Genomic DNA, 23,247 nt, shown 5'->3' with positions numbered 1-23,247 from the left:
GCATCAGCCAATTGGATGAATGATTAAAATTGTTGGGATGGGCATGGCCGCAGCAACTGCAATGAAGAATTTCCCTATGTAAGATTCTGAAGGATAATCAAGTTTCACATAACAACAACAACAACAACAAAAAACTCAGTGTAATCCCACAGGTGGGGTCTGGGGAGGGTAATGTGTACGCAGACCTTACCCTTACCTTATTAAGATAGAGGGGCTGTTTCCGATAGACCCTAGGTTCAAGGAACAGTGAACATAAAGTAACAAACAATAGTAGCAACAATGCAATAGAAGCAAATAGCATAACATGTAATAATAAAGAACCAGGGAGAGAAATACAAAAATAATACTAGTACTACTCGTAAGACTAAGGGACACTAGCGACTGCGTGTCATCCTTCAACCCTAATTCTCGATCTCCACACTTTCCTACCGAGGTAATGTTCTCGGTAAGTTGGAGTAATTGTATGTCCTGCCTAATCAGCTCACCACAATACTTCTTAGACCTACCCCTACTCGAGTAGTATAAACCAAGGTCAAGCAACTTGTGTACTTTAAACTATCCAAGATCAGTGAATTAAATAAATGAGCATACTGATAATATCTTGAACATGACAAAAAGCCATAACATAGGTTGTAACAACCTCCCCCGGTCCTCAAAGAAAAAAAGGAAGGACATTGAACATGCATCATAACAAATTTTCTATTAATTGTGAGCTAACATTACTTGTGATCATACTAAAGAAATCATGGACTAGTCTCACGGAAAAGAGTAGATGAAGCTCCTGCTTCAAAAATGTCCCCTATTAACGTAACAGTTGTAGGATCGCATACTACTTGGAAATGGAAACTCTAACAAAAATTGGAGTTCATATTACTTACACTGGTTTCTGTCTGTTATACTTCCGATACAAAAGAAACCTTCAGCAGACATTTATGTGCACGATTTAAGTGTCAAAGCCCATCATAGAAGATTGTTACTACTCATTGACAATGTTTAGATTTAGTACAATAATTGTTGCCAATATAACAAAAGATTGGAGCTATACCTCCAAAAAGGACTGTGGTAAACTGATGATCCTCTGCCCGAAGTATTTCATAAACTGAACGACAAATATTGTCCCCAGAGGAGCATATATGTGCTTGCATAAAGTTACCCTTTGGCTTCAATTTCTGCTTCGTACATGTCTTGTCACTTACTATTTACACCATATATCAATTCTTTCAGGAGCAGTCCTATCGCCTGAAATGTTGCATCTTCAGTTCCAGCAGAATGGCTTCGCGCAAGCAATATTCGAGACCATTAATGCTGTAAACAACTTCCTGTTCCTCACAGAATAACAATGAACCCAATACTTCTGACTAATGATACTCAGAGTTGATGGCAACCCTGTAATCTTTTGCGTGAAACCCATAAAATTACTACTTCAGTGCAACGTCTTACTCATACCAGCATTTTTGTCACATGGTTTCCTCGGTAAATTCATTCATCATCACATAACCTTCATCCCTCATCGAACCAAGCATTTTTTCCAATATCCCATAAACTTCTCCACCATTTTCATTTGATTCATCTGTTGCTACAAAGCTTTTTAGGCCTCGACATGTTTCCATCCAACTACTACCAGCGATCTTCTTCAATCCAAAAATTTTCATGTTCATCCTAAGATCTTGAGCTTCTTCCCACCTCCCAGCTTTTGAATATAAATTTGCCATGATGGTATAGTTTCCAGTATTTTCAGGCTCTATTTCAAATAAATGACTACATGCAAATCTCCCAACTTCAACGTCACCATAAACTGAAGCTCCATTAAGTAGTGCACCCCACACCCTTGCACTGGGTTCGATTGGCATCTTTTTGATGAAATCAACTGCTTCAGATAGCTTTCCTGCTCGACTTAGAACCCCCACCATGCAAGCATAATGTTCATCCAAAGGCTGACTTCCATACTTCTCTAACAACTCAAAAATTCTCCAAGCGTCTTCAATCAGTCCTGAATGGGCACAAGCTGCCAATACAGCAGTAAATGTGACGGAATCTGGCTTTATGCGATGACTCAGCATCACGTTAAATAGATCAATTGCTGCCTTGGCATCTCCATGGTTAGCATATGCCGAGATAATTGCTGTCCAAATAATCACACTCCGATCTTTTGTTTGATTAAAAACTTGCTGTGCTGATTGGATAAAACCCAGTTTTGCATAGGTATCAATAACTCCGGTTGCAACAAATATATTTTGATTACAGTCACTCTTAATCGCAAATGCATGGACTTCTTTCCCTCCTTTTGCAAATGATAGATCAGAAATTGCTGGAAGAATACTTGAGAGGGTCACGGCATTAGGCTGAACACGTGATAACTGCATTTTGCGAACTAACTCTAAAGCTCGTTCGTACAGATTATTCTGAACTAGACCTGATACAACAGCATTCCAAGTACTCAAACATGGTATCTCCATTTCTTGAAAAAGACTGATAGCTTTATCAACAAATCCATAATTCATGTAGCCTGAAATTATTGCACCATAAGTTATCTCATCCTTTTCACCCATCTCCTCGAAAAGCTCTCTGGCGTAATCCAAGCTACCACATTTCGAATACAGTGCAATAATCGAGTTAAAAACTAAAATGTCAACTTCAATCTTGTTTTCTATAACATATCGATGAACTTCCATTCCCAAAATAAGATCATTTGACTGTGCACAAGCTTGTAAAACACTCACCACCGTGATCCCATCGGGTCTAAAACCTTCTAAATGCAACATTTCTCTATATAAACCTTTGCATTCCTCGTAAAATCCACATTGTGAATAACCTGATATCATAGAATTCCATGAAACCACATCCCTTTCAGGAATTTCATCAAACACGCTTCTCGCTGATACCATATCACCTGACTTCGAGTAAGAAGTGATCAAACCGTTCAATACAAACACATCCGAATCAAACCCATTTTTAACAACGTAGCAATGAACTATCTTAGCCAAAACAGAATCCACTAACAGCCCGGAAAGAGCTTTTAACACGCATGTCATTGTGAAATTATCAGGTCTCACGTCAGCACAACCAAAATTCTGAGACAAAAAAGAAGAAAACAACTTCAGAGTTTCTGAGTTTTTGTGATTCTCGGAAGAGTAACCAATGAGAAGGGCATTCCAAGAAAATGTATTTTTCATGGGTATTTGGTCGAACACATGGTGGGCTTCTTTGAGGTGTTTGGTTTTCGCATAAAAATTGATGAGCTTTGATGCAAGGAAATTGTTGGGAATAGTTGAGGAGAGAACAAGGCGAGCATGTAGCTGCTTGCCTTGGCGAATAAGGCAATGTTCTTTGCATAGTTGTAAGAGATGACCGTACAATGAGTAGTCAATATGATAGCTGTTGAGTCTGTGGAGTAGATTTTCATAGGCTTCGCTAACATAGCCATTGGTGGTAGCTGCTTTGAACCTCATTTCCTTGAAACGTAGCGATTTTCCATTGTCAGCGTCTGCTGTTTTCAAATGGATTTGGCGCTTTAACTCGAGAGATTAAATAGCCCCTCTTTGCTAATCAATACTAAATTGTTTCAATTTAGACGACACATTTTATTACGGAGAGTCATTTTGACTAAATTTTGAACATAAATCAAATTAATTTAATTCGGTATTTTAAAATTAAAATTTAGATATTTAATAACTATACCAGAAGTAATATAATTTTTCTTATGTCAGTATGATAGCTTTTCGTGGATTTTTATAACCCTGTTGTGCAAAAGTGGATATGCACTTGCAATGGATATCTCATTGTTGATATATATCACGAGATATACTAAAATAGATCGAGTAATCTCTTTACAGTTTGACTCTCGATAAGCGAGATATGTTATCTAAATTTAAACAAAAAAAATACAATTTTCTATTTATAGGACTTGATCATTACTTGAAAATCTAAATACTCTCTCCATCTCGGATTGGTTCACACGGAATACAATACGGAAAATGTTTGAGTTATATTTTTTTGTTAAAATAATCCAAGAAAATATTAAAATAAGTGGAGAATTTATTATCTAGTTTGATAAAGAAAATATCACATTAGAGTTTAGTATATTACAACAGTATGATATGATATGTAAGATACAAAATAAATTTCTTAAGATTTTACAATTTATCGTATCACACCAACAACAATAATAGCAATATACCAGTATATTCTCACAAGTCACAAGTGGGATCGATATTGAAAAGGTAACGTATACATCCTACAAGAGTACAAGTTATAAATTTCAAAGAGTACCCATTTTTTCAATTTTTGCTTATATATTTTATTTTTAACTCTGCGAAAAACGGAAGTACCGGCCTTATATAGAATGGGCTAGCTTTTTCAAATTCAAAATTCACCAGCCCAATTGCTTTACAGTCGGATTTGCAATTCACGGGGGTGGGGGGAGGGGGTGAGTGCACAGTTAGCCTTATTACTGTATTTACTCTTAAATTACTGTTTAAAATATATTTAATATTCAGCCCTTAATTAGTTAATATTTATCCAATTGGACGAAAATACCTCTGTGCTAGACTTGTAATCAGTCAACCTTCGTAAATGCGCTAAGCTTTCTCCATAAACGCCCTACATTCAGCTTTCTCCATAAACACTCGCCTTCTCCTCCTATTTCACCATAAAACCACAGAATATTATTGATGTTAGGCTAGAAACCCGTGTTTTAGTCGTAGTATTACATTCCAATGACTGCATTTTTACGTGCGTTTGAGTTCAAATAATAGTGAATTGCACTTAGTACGTGTTCTTGCAGGAAGTGATCTTGAGCTTAAAAGTTAATTTGGAGCTAAATGATCAATTTGGAGCTTTGAAGTCTGAGTAAAAGCTCAATACATTAAGTCGGGATCGTGTTCGCAGGTCGTGTACCAAGTCCGGATGTTAAAAGAGGACGAAATAAGTTCACTCTGAGAAAATTACACTGTCGCGCCGCATGGGGCACTGCAAGGCGCGGCGAGCAGTGTAAAATTGTGCCTGACTCGAAAATATGAAGCTGCAGATAAAATGCACTACCGCGCCGCATGGTGCGGCGCAGCCTGCGGCGCGGCTGTTCAATTTTTACAGAGCTAAGTCCTAGTTCGCGCAGGAATGGGTTTTTTTCATCTGGGCCCGACCCTACTTGGTATAAATACATGTAAAAATGCTATTTTGAGAGGTTGGACATACTTTTGACACAGATTGTACCTAAGGAGGCAGAGACACAATAGAAGCAAGGCGGGGAATTCTTCTACGAGTTTTTCCTTCCTCTTCCTATTTTTCATTGTTGGTTATGACTTTTAGTATTGTAGTTTTACATACTATTATGAATAACTAATTTGTTATCTAGAGTTTTGATAGAACCTTTTGTAGGATAAATTCTTGTTATGTTTTTATATAATTGAGCCGTAGCTTTTCTCTATTTGTTCAACTACGTTTATATTGTGGTTGGTTGAAGAGCTCTTAATTAGCTGTGCCTATTTAGTATGTATTACTCGGGAGAGAGTGCATATTTAGGTAGTTGTTGAACAACATCACTCCCAAAGTATAAGAGGGATCTATAACTGTGGGTTTAAAGGCAGGATTAGGGATAACGAAGCCTTGGGTGCAATCTAAAGTGAGCTGTAATAAACAAAGCCAGCTAGCGTAACTCGGGAGAGTATGTCTAGTAAATTGTCGTAATTACTCGGGAGAGAATTACAACACGCAGAGCGCTCATGATCGGTAGAGAATACTTAGGCGAAATTATAGAAGACATAGCGGGAAGGATTCCGACAATTGGAGAAATCATAACTCTAGACCTCCTTAATCTTTTCTCCAACTTGTAGTATCTTTAGTGTTAATTTATTATTTCTATTTGTTTGTTAGTTAGTTATCACAAGAATCTTAATACTTATAACATAGGAATTTTTCGAGCTTGTCTTCTTAGCAATATTGAACAACTGTAGCTAAGCCTTAGTTCTCTGTGGGATTCGACTCCGGACTTGTAAACCGGATTATATTTGCAACGACCGCTTAGTCCTTTTTTATAAGGCATAGTTGGGCGTGATCAAATTTGGCGTCGTTGCCGGGGAACTAACGATGTAGTTGTAGGTGTACATATTGCTAGGTTTCAAGTTTGAACTTTTATTTTATTATTTAATTTTTTTAATAGTTTTATTTGTTTATTTGAGAAACATGGCAACATGGAATTATGAGAATTTTGATGTTGGTAATTCTACTTTTAATCCTCCTTATGCATATTGTGAAGGAAACCACCCAGGGCAAAATTATCAAAATATTCCCGAGAGCGAGTTTATTTCACCAACTCAATCTTATGTGTGGAATGTGTGTGATATGTGTGGTGGTCAAGATGGTCACTTTCACGGTTGTGCTTATATTTCTTACCTTCCCCCAACCCTTTACTTTGATGGTTCTTCTTTTTCTGGTGAAGTTAATAGGAACAAAGAACCCAGGGAAGCTGACCTAAAGAAGATCGAAGATATGTTAAAGTGCATTTTGGAACAACAGAGTAAATTACTATTGCGGATAGAAAGGCAGGAGGAAACTATTCACAACTTGAAAGGTCACATGAGTCAACTGGTTGAAATTTTTAATGCTCAACAAGCCAATATTGTGAATAGTATCCAAGAAGAGCGTGAATTAGATACAGAAATTGATGAGCTAGAGGAGGAGGCTAGAGTAGAACACCAACAATCAATCACACTAGATTTTGAGGATGTCGATGTTGTAGAAGAGATACTAGAGTCAACCAAGGATATTGAGGATACATATTTAGTTGACTCTATTGTCATTAGTGTTGAGAATGTAGACAGTCCCAATGTTCATGTAGTTGAGCGCATGGGTCCTCATTCCAAGCATTTTTCCACATTGTGTTTAGATGATGATATGGAAATAGAGTCGCCCGAGCCATTTGAGGAGTCAAGGAATGAGGAACAAAGTGCTTACATTCTGGAATTCTTCTTGCCAGAAAGTCGGGATTACACACCTCATATAAAGGCCAAGAAGTGCAGATCATAGAGCAGATCAAAACTTGGGTTCGATTCATAAGTTCAAAGTGGAGGCATAAAGTGATTCACGTCGTGCCGCGACGTTAAATCAAGCGCTTGTGGGGAGGCAACCCAGCTTTATTGCTTTCTTTTATTTATTTTTTATTTTTTTAATTGTATTATTTTTGTAGTGTCAATTTTTATTTTCTAGGAGCATAGAAAGCAAAGGTAATGGAAGGATGCAACAACAAACCAAATAGTTGGAACTAAGTGTGAGGTACCCGCACGAAGAAACCAAGCTTGGGAGAAGTCTGAGTACCCCATGAACTGCTAGTGCTTCGGCCTTTGGCCTACCAGGGAGTTTCTTTTACCCTCTTATTAGTAATGGTTGCATCGGGACAATGCACAATTTTAAGTGTGGGGTGAGGAGATTGCCTGGGTTACTTTCTATGCTATTTTAGTTGTGTTAGTTTAATTGAATAATTATTTTTAGAAAATGAAAAAAAATAGATTGGATATTTCCCGACGATGGATCTATTAGACAATTTTCTTGAGGGATTTAAGTCTAAAGAAAAAAAAAAAGATTTTCTTTTGTTAGGTAGTGTAGCAATTACCCTTGGTTTTTCTTAAACCACGGTTCTTTTTTCAAGGGTTTTATTTGAACCGGGGTAGTTAGTTTTTTTTTGGGAGTAGGAGCCATTGTGTTGTGTTTTGAATTGAAGCAATATCTCTTGACTTGGTTATGCCTTGAGAATAGTGAGTACTTTGTTGTAACGCTTAGGCTCAGTTGTTGACTCTTGTAATAGTACCTTAAATTTTATGATCTTAACTTTGCTTAACTGCTCTGACTTGAGTGTCTTGATGAAACCAATCCTGAGTGAGTCATGTGCCATGTGCGTGTGAGGTTTGTTGTTATTCTGTGCATTGCATTTGATGCCTAGAATTGCCCCGTGTGTTTTGCAAAGCGAAATAATAATTTTTATTCAGTCTAGGAAGTGATATAGGCATTTCTTTGTTGAGCCAGATATGTATATTTTACTTGCCTAATTATTATGTATCGTAGTTAACCCCTTTGAGCCTATAATCCTGTTTCTTTGGCAACCACATTACAAGCCTTACCCAATATTTGAATTGACCATATATTTGAACCTTTTCACCTCTCACGAGCACTTGAATTGTTATGAACTTTGTAAAAAGTTAAAGTGTGGGTGGTTGGTTTGCTTTTGAGTGGAACCAATGAAATAAGGAGAAAGGTGCACTGATTTGAAAGAGCAAGAGCCACTTTAATTGACAAAGAAAAGAAAAGAAAAAAAAATAGTTGTATTGCTGTGAAAAAATATTCTTTGATAGTGGTGACTCTTGATGTAATTGTGCTTAAATAATTTGGGAGTTGATGTATATTGATGTGAAGGTGGAGTCATTGGTTTGACATAAGTGTGGGGTTTTGAAGTTAAAGTATATGTATTAAAGTTCTAGGGAGGGTGTAGTCACTCTTATATCTAAATGTATCCACCCGTCCCGCAGCCTACATTACAAACCAAAATAAAGTCCTACTTGTATCCTAGACTGAATGAGCTCGATTAGTAGAAGTAGTACACTAAGGCAAGCCTATGGGCATCTTTTGTGGCATATGAATGTTATTTCTGAGAGTGAGTGAATTCTTTTCTATCGTGTGTTCCTAAATGTTCTTAAATTTTATTGTGTGCTCTCAATTGGTTGTGTGAGGGCACTTGATTCATGAAGGAAAGGTAATGTCATTGACCTCTATGTTAGAGTAAGTGGGCGAGTGATAATGCGTGGTACTTGTGAGTCAAATCTTGAGGTTAAGATGTTATGCTTTTGTGATTAATATATTTTAAATATTCTTGGCATAATGAATTAGGAGAGTTGTTTAAAAATGTCGTGTCTATATAAAGTGAAGTTTGATTGCTTGAGGACGAGCAATGGTTTAAGTATGGGGTGTTAATGTTAGGATAGAAACCCGTATTTTAGCCGTAGCATTACATTCCAATGACTGTATTTTTATGTGCGTTTGAGTTAAAATGATAGTGAATTGTACTTAGTACGTGTTTTATGCCTTGCAGGAAGTGATCCTGAGCAAAGTTAATTTGGAGCTAAATGATCAATTTGGAGCTTTGAAGTCTGAGTAAAAGCCCAATACATTAAGTCGGGATCGTGTTCGGAGGTCGTGTACCAAGTCCGGATGTTAAAAGAGAACGAAATAAGTTCACTCTGAGAAAATTACACTACCGCACCGCATGGGGCGCTGCAAGGCGCGGCGCAGCAGTGTAAAATTCTGCCTGACTCGAAAATATGAAGATGCAGATAAAATGCACTACCGCGCCGCAGGGTGCGGCGCAGCCTGCGGCGCGGCTGTTTAATTTTTACAGAGCTAAGTCCTAGTTTGCGTAGGAATGGGTTTTTTTCATCTGGGCCGACCCTACTTGGTATAAATATATGTAAAAATATTATTTTGAGAGGTTGGACATACTTTTGACACAGATTGTACCTAAGGAGGCAGAGACACAATAGGAGCAAGGTGGGGAATTCTTCTACGAGTTTTTCCTTCCTCTTCCTATTTTTCATTGTTGGTTATGACTTTTAGTATTGTAGTTTTACATACTATTATGAATAACTAATTTGTTATCTAGAGTTTTGGTAGAACCTTTTGTAGGATAAATTCTTGTTATGTTTTTATATAATTGAGCCGTAGCTTTTCTCTATTTGTTCAACTACATTTATATTGTGGTTGGTTGAAGAGCTCTCAATTAGTTGTGCCTATTTAGTATGTATTACTCGGGAAAGAGTGCATATTTAGGTAGTTGTTGAACAACATCACTCCCAAAGTATAAGAGGGATCTATAACTGTGGGTTTAAAGGCAGGATTAGGGATAACGAAGCCTTGGGTGCAATCTAAAGTGAGCTGTAATAAACAAAGCCAGCTAGAGTAACTCGGGAGAGTATGTCTAGTAAATTGTCGTAATTACTCGGGAGAGAATTACAACACGCAGAGCGCTCATGATCGGTAGAGAATACTTAGGCGAAATTATAGAAGGCATAGCGGGAAGGATTTCGATAATTGGGAAAATCATAACTCTAGATCTCCTTAATCTTTTCTCCAACTTGTAGTATCTTTAGTGTTAATTTATTATTTTAATTTGTTAGTTAGTTAGTTAAACACAAGAATCTTAATACTTATAACATAGGAATTGTTCGAGCTTGTCTTCTTAGCAATATTGAACAACTGTAGCTAAGCCTTAGTTCTCTATGGGATTCGACTCCGGACTTGTAAACCGGATTATATTTGCAACGACCGCTTAGTCCTTTTTTATAAGGCATAGTTGGGCGTGATCAATTATCCACAAAATAGTAAGTTCTAATCAACTTTTTAGCTTTTAATCAATTGTGTGCATCTAATCACGAACTACGAAAATTTTTCAGATATCTCTATATGCTTTTGTGTGTTTGGGCGGATTTTTCCTTGATAGTATGTATTCGATTTTTTTTGGTAATAATATGTATTCGAAATTTATTTTTGGTATTAGTATTTGTTAATTTGATGATAGAACAAACTTAAAACTTCATTATATAAAATAAATTCAAAGTGTATCCTGAATTAGCACCTTCTATTGATAAACTTTAGGACATGTGTCCTTAAGTTCATGAGTGTTGTGTAATTATTAAGCTCAAAGTGTATCTTGAATTAGCACATTCTATTGACAAACTTTAGGAGATCGTGTCCTTAAGTTCATGAGTGTTGTGTAAATATTAAGTTCAAAGTATGTACTGAATTAGCATCTTCTATTGATAAATTTTAGGAAATCTTGTCCTTAAGTTCATGAGTGATGTGTAAGTATTAAGTTTAAAGTATGTACTGAATTAACACCTTCTATTGATAAACTTTAGGACATCCTGTCCTTAAATTCATGAGTGCAGTGTAAATATTAAGGAAAAAGTATCATGAATTAGCACATTCTATTGATAAACTTTAGGACATCATGTCCTTAACTTCATGTGTGCAGTGTAAATATTAAGGACAAAGTGTCTTGAATTATCACCTTCTATTGATAAACTTTAGGATACCATGTCCTTAACTTCATGTGTACAATATAAATAATAAGGACAAAGTGTCTTGAATTTTCCCTTTTCTTAACTTGTAGGAAGGATACAATATGTATTATTGTTGCTTTCAATGGAAAATGGACCCGAGACTATAAGTTTTTGGATCATCAAACAAAGCTTGTTCTTATACCTGAGGCAATTCAATATGAAGATTTTGTCTTTGAATTTATTGAATTGGATAGAGACAAGTTTGAAGCAATGATATGGTTTGATATCAACCTGGGAACAAGCAAGGGAATGCTTGTAACCAAAGATGAAGATCTTCAAACATATATAGAGTTACTGAAAAGTCATTCAATCTTCAAGGGTTGTCGTTTCATTGTTGATGTTTCGGAAAGAGTTTTCGGCTCTGCAAGCACCTTTGAACAAGTCAACAAAGAAACTCAACAATACAAACAAAACAAATGACAACAGATAACGGAATTAGGTGTAGTCAAACCTGGACCAATAATTGAAGAAGTGATTCAAACATTCAGCTCTATTCAATTGGAAGGACAAAGCATTACAGAGATTGACAACCAACAAGCTTTGGGTAATTAAGTCTTAGAGAATGCACCGGTAATTAAAGAAGTCTCTAAAAAATCCTCTACTCAACGAACTATACGAAGGTCAAAGTCAAAAGAAAAAGAATCCCCGGCTACAATATTGAGAGAAAATATTTTTTTGGCTGAAATAAAAGGGGGATCAATATTTGACAAAAAGAAGAGTATAATTAACTGTTTTTCAAATATAACAATTAAGGGCCATTATGAATTCAAGGTTGGTAGGTCAAGTTAACAAGATATTTTTTGAAATGCAATGATAAAAAGTGTGGATGGTGTGTGCCTGCTTTCAGAATTAAAGATTCAACACTATTCAAGATAGTAAGGGTTGAGAAAAATCATGACTGCTCAGTTAACACCATGAAAGTTGATCAAAGGCATGTATGTAACTTCAAAGTTTATAAATGATTACATTATTGACAATCTCCGAGACCCTAGGTTTGAAGTTACACCAGCCTTTGTCATGGCAGAAATACAAAAATTGCATGGACTAGTCGTTGGGTATCACGAGGTGTGGCGTGGTATTCAACATGCTTCAATTTTAATGAGAGAAACCCCTGAAGAGAATTATGAATTTGTTGTCTTCATATTTGTACATGATGAAAAGCAAAAATCAGAGGACATACACTAACATAAACAGAGATGACAACAATAGGTAAACAATCAAGGAAAGTTTATTAGTCATTTCATCTGCTATGTATATATGAAGTGTTGCAACCAAATTTCGTCCTGAATTTTAATGTAGTAGTTCAAATTATGAGGACTCATTATCCTGAAATATAGATGCAGTCATGAGTTTTAGTTTTCAATATCATTTCTTCTCTTAGTGTTTCTTGGTACTTCTGCCCTTTTCAGTTACGCAAATATAGTGAGTCCAACGTAAATTATTTATGCTACATTTTATTCATATTCTTTGGTTTTTATGTCCATTAGTTATGTAAAATTTAGGCCCCTATGTCCTGATTTTTAGTAGCAGTCCTGAATTTTAGTAGCAATTCTAGATTTTGGTTTATTTTTTAGGTTTTCTTATATATTTTATACATATTGGTCATTAATAGTTGATTGGAATTATTGTAGACCAGTGATTGCTGTTGATGCAATTTTTTTGAAGTTTAGATATCATGGTGTTTTAATGATTTCAGTTTCAAAGGATGCAAATAACCAAATATTCCCACTTGCCTTTGGGGATTCCAGAATCTGAAAATAACAACTCATATGAGTGGTATTTAGTGAGCTTCACAATGCAATTGGAAGGCCTGACAATTTAATTTTTTTTATTAGATAGGAACTAATTTATTGCACATGGCATCACAAAGGTATATCCTGAAAGCCACCATTGGATTTGTATCTATTATTTGGAGAAAAATCTAAAGTGAAGAAAACTGAAAAGTGAGGTCATAAAACTTTTTCAAAGCGCTGCAAGAGTCTACAGGCGTGAAGAATTTGATCTCTACATGTCATAGATAACAAAAGTTGATAAGAAGACTTTTGACTACTTTATGGAAGAACCACTAGAAAGGTGGGCGCGTTCTTGTTGTCCACGATGAAGATATGACATGCTCACAACAAACAGAGTCGAGTCAATGAATACTGTGCTACTAGAAGCAAGGGAGCTGCCCATATCGAGAATGATGGATTTAATCCAAGAGAATCTACAACGTTGGTTTTATGAAAGAAAAAAAGCAGCGGAAGGAACTTTTTATGAAGTTTTATATTGGGTATAAGAGGAATTGAGGAAAAAGATAGATTTAGATTTTACTTTGAATAAGTATTATGTTCTTGATTTAGTTTATTATTCTAATAATAATTTAACATAATGTTCTAACTTATAGTTTTTCAAATAACATTGAAGGTCTTCCATGTTGATTCATGGCGTTCTAGTGTCGAGGAAGAAGGAAATACTTTCTTAGTGGACTTAAACAAAAGAACATGCAATTGTTTTTGGTTTCAATTTGATGAATTACCATGTATATATACAATTGTAGCTATCGAGAAGAGAAACATCAAGAAGTCCAATTTATGCTCGGAGTGGTACTTAAAAGAATCTTGGCTGAAAACATATAAAAGACAAATGTATCATGTAGGATATACAGATTCTTGGATTGTACTAGAGAGTATTAAGACACAAATTATTAAACCTCCTGGTTCTGCCAGGTAGAAGGTAGAAGAAAAGGCATATTCCAGTTACTGAATCATTAAAAATAACGTTCAAATGTGGTCGTTGCAGGAGAATTGGTCATAACAGAACATCTCGTATATATTCTCCGACAGTCCACCTATTTTTAAGGAAGTATAGAGAATTATAGATATATGTACTTATCTTTTACTAGTCTTTTAGTTTTTGCTATAAATTGAATTCGTTTAGGTTGTTTTTATTTCAACAAATAAGCTTTAACAGATGATTATCTAAAAATGTCCCGAATTTTCAAAGTACACAATTAATATTCAGGACATAATCATTTGAAATGTCTTGATATGAGTATATTGCTTGATTTAGAGCTTTTGGTTTTGTCCCTTTGCTTCGTGTGGTCACACTATTTGTCTTAGCATAAGTTTGAATTGGCAATCAAGTTTTCTAAAAACTATAGGTGTAAGTGATTGGCACTGAAGGATATGATCAGGCAACGGTTTCTTTTCTATTGTTGAGCTGCAGTACATGCTGTTAAATTCAACAGTCTAGGTGAACTTATGCTAGTTTCTCGTTGTTCTGAAGAGTTAGTAGTCTAGTTTCTGCTGAACTTAAATTGAAAGGTTTCTGCCCAAATTTTAGAAGTTCAACTGTGTTTCTTTTGATTAGTTTGACCAGTAATTTGACAGCTATTACTGCACTACTGTAATTATTACACAGCTTGCTCAGCAATTAATAGCATATCAACAGCAACTACTGGACTGATTTCTGCCCAACAATCTACAGTTTAGTTCATGTTTTTTGCCAAGGTTTTACGCATCAAATGCTTTTAGTTTTGTCCCTTTTCTTCGTGTGATCACACGATTTATCTCAGCATTATACTTAATGTAAAGCATTACAAAATCTACATGTACTCTCGAAGCAGATGAAAGCGAAACAAGTAAACTTCAGGACATAATTTTTGAAACGTCCTGAAAGATTGATGTATGAAGTGAGGACAATTTTTTTTTGAAATGTCATTAACTTCTGGAAATTACCAATGCGTAGAAGTTATAACACGAATTATAATTTTTCACTAGTGAGCAAGACAGACAGTAAATATGAATCAGAGTCTCCACACCATGTGTTTCATATTGGTTATCAACTGAAAATATCTTGATAGTAGCAAATCCCTTAGAATTCACCCAGAAGTTCAAGACATTTCAGAAATATATGTGTCGAATATCAATTCATACTTCAATAAATCAGGACATTTTGAAATACTATGTCTTGAAGGTCTACGATAATCTAATAGAAAAAAGTCATACTGACAATATAAAAAGACGAAAAATTTGAACTACCATTCATTAACATATCATCTTTTTGTCACGACCCCAGTTCGCCCTCCGTGAACTGTAGTGACGACACCTAGTCTCTACGACTAGGTAAGCCTAAATTTGCGGAACATAACCAACTTGCGGAAATAAAACAATTTAAAGCCAGAAATAAAGCAATAATAGTGTTCAAATGTGCTGCACGACATACACCATATATATAACTCAAAGCCGATATCCAAATCCATGACCCGGAAACCCACGAATCACAAGCTAAGGAAAGAGATACTACATAGCTCTAACTCCAGAATTTGTCTAATAAGAACACAAAGTACAGAAGAGCTAAATACTATAAAGCAGGAATGGAAAGGGACTCCTCGGTCTGCGGACGCGGCAGATGTACCTCGAAGTCTCTAAGTAGTCACCTCCCTCAAGGATGGTAGGCCTGAGAAGAAGTACCTGGATCTGCACATGAAAAACATGCGCAGAAGAGGCATGAGTACACCACAGCGGTACTCAGTAAGTGCCAAGCCTAACCTCGGTTGGGTAGTGACGAGGAAGGTCAGGGCCCTACTGAGGTTAAATAAGATACAGGGTTTAACAGAATGAATTAAACAATGTAATACGTAATACAAATCTGAAGGCAGCAACAACTACCACAAGGGCAAGTAAAAACGCAGTAAGAGAATACAGCGCAGTTCCAAAATAATAACCAGGGATCTCCCAGGATACCGTCCTGTAGCCCCCAAATATAAATATCATATCCAGTGGAATCTCCCGGGTGCAGTCCCGTAGTCCAACTCATAAATGTGCAGGGGGATCTCCCGGAATGCAATTACGTAGTCCCAAAGTAAACAAACAGGGGAGCTCCCGGGATACCGTCCCGTAGTCCCAAAGTAAACATGCAGGGGAGCTCCCGGGATACCGTCCCGTAGTCCCAAAGTAAAACACAGTACAGCAACACAAGAATATTCAACAAAGCTAGATTTCGTACTAAGTAAACAGGTAAGTCTAGCCTAACATGCTTCACGTATTGCAATTAAGGCAAATTGATCAAATAGGCAATTAAGTCTACTAAACATACGTTTCTAAACTAATAACAGGTTAAATACACAAGTAAATGAAGCAGGAGAGAGGAACTCAATTGAAATATTTAAAGAAAACCGGATTTTTCAATAATTAGCTCAATTACGCGCTCGTCACCTCACGTACGAGGCATTTCAATTACCACAATAACAATCCTAAGGGGAAAGGTCCCCCACACAAGGTTAGACAAGCCACTTACCTCGAATAAAGCTCAAATCAACCCGAAACCACGCCTTTGCCACGAGTATCCGACTCCAAATGGTCCAAATCTATTCAATTCCATTTCATAATGTAAATAATACTTCAAGAAGCTGATTCTACAATCAATTTCTAAGCTAATGCGGGAAATTATATAAAATGACCAAAATGCCCCTCGGGCCCACGTCTCGAAATTGGGTGAAATTTATATTTTCGGAATCCTCACACTCACACGAGTCTATTCATATAAGAATATCTCAAATCGGAGGTCAAAAATCCAATCAAAACCCAATCTCTTGGTCTAAGAACTTTTCCCCAAATTTCTACCAAAATTTCAAAATTAAAGGGTGAATTTAAGTGAAGATTCATGGAATTTAGTCTAAACCGAGTAAGAATCACTTACCCAAGTCGCCCAGGTGAAAACCCTTAAAAAATCATGATCTCCCGAGCTCCCAAGTCCAAAATATGAGTTATGGCCGAAACCCTCGATTTTGGGTATTAAATTCTGCCCAGGTCATTTATGCATCGCGAACGCGGAAGGACAATCGCGTTCGCGAAGAAGGATTTGAAGCTGCCAAGAAAAAGGCCATCGCGAACGCGGTATAATGGACGCGAACGCGGACTGTAAAAGCAAGGGCTTACGCAAACGTGGAGGCTCTGACGCGAACGCGAAGAAGAAAATAGTCACAGCCCCTCAGCGCCAAATTCTACTATGCGAACACGAGGGGTTGGGCGTGAACGCGAAGAAGAGGGAAGGCAAACCTTCGCGAACGCAGGGAGCTATACGCGAACGCGAAGAACAATAATTTCCTCCTCCAAGATTACCCTTCGTGAACGCGGAGGAGAAGATGCGAACGCGAAGAAGGATATCAGCTGACAGGTTTTCTGCAATTCAACAAGTTCTAAAAATGACCCGTTGAGCATCCGAAACACACCCGAGGCCCCCGGAACCTCAACCAAACCTACGAACATAACTCATAACATCATTCAAACTTGTTCCAACCTTCGGAACGCTCAAAACAACATCAAAATACTTATTTTTCATCAGATTTAACCTTAAGAATTTCAAAAACTCTAAAAACACATTTTCGATCAAAAAGTCTACCAAACCTCGTCCGAATGACCTGAAACTTTGCACGCACATCCCAGATGACATAACGGAACTACTGCAACTCTCAGAATTCCATTCCGACCCTCAGATCAAAATCTCACTATCGAACCAGAAACTTCCGAAATTCAACTTTCGGCATTTCAAGCCTAAATTAGCTACGGACCTCCAAAACACAATCCGAACACGCTCCTAACCCCAAAATCACCCAACGGAGCTAACGGAACCATCGGATTTCCATTCCAAGGCCGTCTTCACACTATTCCAACTACGGTCAATTTTCTAACACTTAAGCTCTCATTTAGGGACTAAGTGTCCCGAAACTCTCCGAAACTCAAGACCGAACATCCCGGCAAATCAAAAATAGCAGAAATAAACTTGGGAAAAACAGTTAATAGGGGATGGGGGCGTAAATTCCAAAAACAACCGGCCGGGTCGTTACACTTTCCCTTGCACATTTGTAGAAAAAAATAATATATATATATATATATATATGAAATAAAATTCAGCATTACTACTGAAATTCAAGACGCTGTCCTGAATATTTGAACAACAACATTGAACTTCAGGACCCATGAGCCAGAATTCAGAATAAAAATACTTTTTGCGATATTCTAATTTTCATTGACATCCTATTAGAATATATAAAGTTAGCTGATTTTCTATACTACTACACTACAACTCCATCGGGCAAGAAAATTTATTTTCATTATCATAATCATCACAGACTTTCTCAGGTGGCGTTTCATAACCAGAATTTATTTTCCACTCTCCATGTGTCCAACCTGCGAGTTCTTTTCTGAAGATTGATATGTCCTCAGGTTGGAATGTATCTACATCCTTCCCCATCATCAACAACTCAACATATTTTGATTAGGAATGTACCACAATGAGTCCTAAAATAGGAAGTCAATTAAACAATATGTTTAATGAATAAATCCAAAGCACATATAAATTATATAGCAAATGACAACATTTACAATCTAGTTTATTTTCGTGTTCTTTGCCATTGAATATCAAATTTATGAATGCATTTCGAAAAGACATATGATATTTCTCAAAATGTGAAAACTTAAGCAAGTGGGGGATCATGCGCGCATATATTTTAATGTATTTCAATTGAGCCTCATATGGTTCACTATATATGGAGTCATACACATCTTTTTTTTTCCTTATTCAAGTCCAACACCCCCAAAAGAAAATGTGTCCACTGTTTTGTGAAGGTAGTCGATATTGAGCCCAACTTGTTTCACTGTAAAAGACTACAATATTCTAGATTCACGACTTGTCTCAAACAAGAGAAAAAAAGATTTATCAACCTTTGACAAAGAAATTCTACATCTTTGATTGTCCCCCACACATACGGTATGAGATACAGTTGATTTTCACCACACCAGAACTCATCTGAAATATCTTTATTGAAAATCCTCATACACAAGAAGCATACATTTATCGAAAACTATATTCGTAGTCGTGCAACGAAATGGATAGGCGCAAGGGTGTAGCATTCCTTCTTCCTCAAATAATTCAAGGCAATATCAATATCAGAAAAAAGCAAAAAAAAAATCCATCAGTCATAAATAATTAAAAATAAGAAGAAGACAACTAGTCCTCAATTCCTAATTAGCAGCTTATAAGTTCAGGAGAATTAGTCTTGAACTTAAAGTTAGAAATCTAAAAAATTCAGGATAGTTAATCCTCAATTCATAATTAGTTGTTTATATGTTCAAGACAGTTAGTCATGAACTTAAAGTTAGAAGTTAAAAACTTTAGACACTTAGTCCTGAAATTAAAGTTAGAAGATAAAAAATTTAGGACACTTAGTCCTGAATTTAAAATTAAAAGCTCATAAATTCAGGACAGTTAATCCTTAATTCCTAATTAGCAGTAGAAAGTTCAAGACACAACGTAAGCACAAGTAACAATTTAGAAATAATGAATACATTTAGGAACTTACACTTTTCTGCGACCTTTCCTTTTCTCCTTGCCCAACCACTCAATGAATTTCTTCAATAACTTTTCATCATCTTTGGCATAATGAAAAATACATTTATAATTATATTTTAATTTTTTCCAGCTCGTATACTCAGCAGTATTCTTATTGTGCACCATCGATGTCCCCCTTTTGTTTGCAATTGCCAACTAAGCTTCTTATTCATTTTCCCTCTATCAAGCCTTCTTCAACATTTTCTTCAACATCCATGGACAAACATTCATCAACGCTCCTTTGTGTTGTCGGAGGAGTAGGAGTAAGAATAGCAAATGACGGACCATTAAAACTAATACTATCCCTCTTTCTTTTCCTGGTATACTGTTTAATAATTGCATCTATATACATTAGTTTGGCTGCAAGACCTCAATTCCAAGACACATTGTCCTATGAAGAAAATAAAAGTTAGAAAATATTTTTTGTAATGTCCTGACAATTTAAAGTATGAATCTAAAATTCAGCACACAATATCCTGAAGTCCACACTAATCTAATTATTAAAAAAAAGAACTTAATACATGTGTTGTCATCCCTGTCTTCTTCTATTTCTTTAAGACACAATGATGCTGAGATATTGCTTATGCTTGTTCCGTCCATTGCATTTTCTTTATCTTAAAATCGTGCTCCATGTTCTTTGCTTGCAACTTCACAAAATTCTACAACATTTACAAGAGAAAACACAATTAGTAATTGTTACTAATTTTTGACTAAATCTAACATGTATAAGATCAACAAAAATACATCTAATCTTTCGCAACTGTCAAGATCAAGCTAGTTAAATCATTATAAACATCATTATCTTGACTAGCATCATTTTGACTTTCAAAATTGGCTCTAAGAGAGACAGAGAGGCGTAGAGATATCATATGTTCCTTCTACACATTTGCAAACAATCTCACTTATGCTTGTTCGTAAGGGATTTTCTATGTCTTGAGATTGCCCTCCACTTCTGTCTTTTGAATTTTTCTTATCTTAATGTTCCACTCCGTCTTTATTTTTATTATTATTCTTTGCAAGCAAATCTATATATACATTAGTTTGGCCGCAAGACCTCAGTTCCTGGACACATTGTCTTATGAAGAAACTAAAAGTCAGGACATATTTTTTGAAATGTCCTAACAATTTGAAGTATGAATCTAAAATTCAGGACACATTTTTCTGAAATGTCCTTAGGTTCTGGAATTTGACCTGAAGAAATTAAAACTCAGGACAAAATATCCTGAAGTTCAAAATAATCTAATTATTAAAAAAAGAACTTAATATATGTGTTGTCCCCTTATCTTCTTCCATTTCTTTAAGAGCTGATAGAGTTGAGATATCATATGTTCCTTCAGTATATTTGCAAATGATATCACTTATGCTTGTTCCCTGCGTTACATCTTGAGATTGCACTCCATGTTCTTTGCTTGCAGCTTCACAAGATTCTGTAACATTACAAGAGCAAACACAATTAATACTTGTTACTAATATTTTACTGAAACTAACATGTATAAGATCAACAAAATTTCATCTAACCTTGATTAGAATTATTTTGATTTTTTAATGACGCTTTAAGGGAGGGAGGTGTAGATATGTCATCTGTTTCTTCTACACATTTGTATATAATCTCGCTTATACTTGTTCCCAGGGAATTTTTTACATACTGAGATTGTACTCCAGATTTGCAAACGATTTCAGTTACACTACTCTCTTTTGGATTTTCATGATCTTGACATTCCACTCCATCAAAAGATTCTACAACATTTGTAAGCGTAAAATAGTTAATATTTGTTACGCTATTGAATTTAAATTTACAATGACATAAATATCAAAAACTTTATCTAACTTTTCCCTATTCCGATGTCCATATAAGTTTCATCTTCTAGATGCATATGTGTATAAAAGCTTTCATAATGATCTTCATTATCATCGCATTGATCATCAACTGCATCTTTTCTAATTAATGGAACACTAGGTTCTTTCTCTTTGTTCCTTTCAAGTGGTTTCTCAAGAAGCTTCTATAAAGTATCAATCTTTGACTCTAGGTTTGTCTTTAAAGCCTGTGATATGGTATTTAAAATTTCAATTAGTATGATTAGCTACTTATAAGTTCATGACAGTTAGTCCTGAATTTAAAGATAGATGCTCAAAATTTGAGGACAATTAGTCCTAAACTTAAGATAGATGCTCAAAATTTGAGGACACTTAGTCCTAAATTTTATGTTAGAAGCTCAAAAATTCGGAATAGTTAGTCCTGAATTTAATATTAGAAGCTTAAAATTCAAGACAGTTAATCCTCAATTCCCAATTAGCAACTTAGAAATTTAGGACACTTAGTCCAGAATTCAGAATTAGCAGTAGAAAAATTCATGGTACAATGTACGCAAAAGTAACAAGTTATTTTCATGTTACCTTGACGTCCTTTTGAATCTTTTTTTTCCTGATAAAGTTATTTTTTGATGAATTCTAGCACATTCTGCCTGCAAATCCTTTTTCAATTTCGCCGATAACCTCTGAATCAAAAAACCATAAAACAAAAAAGTCTCTCAAAAATAACCAAATAAAAAACTGACCATATTCAAAGACAGAAAACTTACATTAACAATTTCATTAAGCAAGCCTTCATCAAATTGTGCTGAAGACATTGAACTTTCATCTCGAGATAATTGCGCATGCACACTAGTGGGCTCTGCTACTTCTTTAGAATAAAAAAGTGGTACCATCTCGAGTATCTCAACCACCTATTTTATAAGAAAATAAAGTATGTATTTGGAACCCAAAATACACAGACCAAAACATAGCTATTAATACTATTAACTTACTTTTTCGTTATGAAAGTAGTTTTTACAGAGGCTCTCATAATGTGGAGATTTCATATATGAATAACATAACATCCTAGGAAACCCGCATTCTCTGAATTTGATAAAGATTTTTTCCTGAAAAGCTGGAAATACTTTCATAATTCAAATACAGAGACGAAAGGGAAGCCAAGTATAATATAATTGTCCTTCTCTTTCTCATTGTCTGAAGCGTTTTATTTGGACTTGAAGCAACTTTTCAATGAGTTGAATAACTTTTGAAAAGAAAAAGAGCCCAATGGAAAGAAGAGCAGAGTTGTTCATCATCCATAATTTTGATTACCCGCTCGGACACATTTCTAGTCTTGCGCTTATCCATCAACACAGACTCAACAAAATAAATTATTGCTAGCTTCACCGCGTCGACATTGCTGCCTACAAATGATGCAGGTGTACCAAATGGTCGACTAGTAATGATGTCACGACCCAAGTTTGCCCTCCGTGAACTGTCATGATGACACCTAGTCTCTACGACTAGGTAAGCCTAACAATTTGCGAAAAAAGGAACTAAATGCGGAAAAACAAATAAAAACTGAAGATAAACAACTATAGAAGTGTTTAAGATGCCGCTTGGCATGTACCAACACAAGATCTCAACAACTAAACAATTACCAAAACCCGGAATCCCATGAGTCACAAGCTAAAGGATTACATAATAAGCTCTAACTCCAGAATGTCTACCAACAAGGAAATATACATGAAGGGCTATACAAGTACTGAAAATAAAAAGGGACTCTTTGGTCTGCGGACGCGGCAGATATACCTTGGAGTCTCTGCAAAATACCTCGCCTTAAGCGTGATAAGTCTGAGTGGAAGAACTTGGATCTGCACATGAAAAACATGCACAGGAAGGGCATGAGTACACCACAGCGGTACTCAGTAAGTGCCAAGCCTAACCTCGGTCGGGTAGTGACGAGGAAGGTCAGGTCCCT

The 23,247-nt window shown here is 35.9% G+C and overlaps 1 protein-coding gene across 1 annotated transcript; it reads right to left on the bottom strand.

The window, feature by feature from the left end:
* Positions 1-1,177: 1,177 nt before the first annotated feature.
* LOC109218689 (pentatricopeptide repeat-containing protein At2g37310) lies at positions 1,178-3,568 on the bottom strand. Its single transcript, XM_019383062.1, has one exon. The coding sequence runs from the start codon at positions 3,447-3,449 to the stop codon at positions 1,458-1,460; it is 1,992 nt and encodes a 663-aa protein (XP_019238607.1). The 5' UTR covers positions 3,450-3,568; the 3' UTR covers positions 1,178-1,457.
* Between the last annotated feature and the right edge of the window lie 19,679 nt (positions 3,569-23,247).

The sequence above is a fragment of the Nicotiana attenuata genome, unplaced genomic scaffold, assembly GCF_001879085.1.
Source record: "Nicotiana attenuata strain UT unplaced genomic scaffold, NIATTr2, whole genome shotgun sequence".
NCBI lineage: Eukaryota > Viridiplantae > Streptophyta > Magnoliopsida > Solanales > Solanaceae > Nicotiana > Nicotiana attenuata.
The sequence above is the reverse complement of the archived record's forward strand: the minus strand, read 5'-3'. Positions and strand labels throughout refer to the sequence as shown.

Coding starts and splice junctions, on each gene's coding strand:
- LOC109218689 (XM_019383062.1), bottom strand. CDS start 3,449: ATGAGGTTCAAAGCAGCTACCACCAATGGCTATGTTAGCGAAGCCTAT.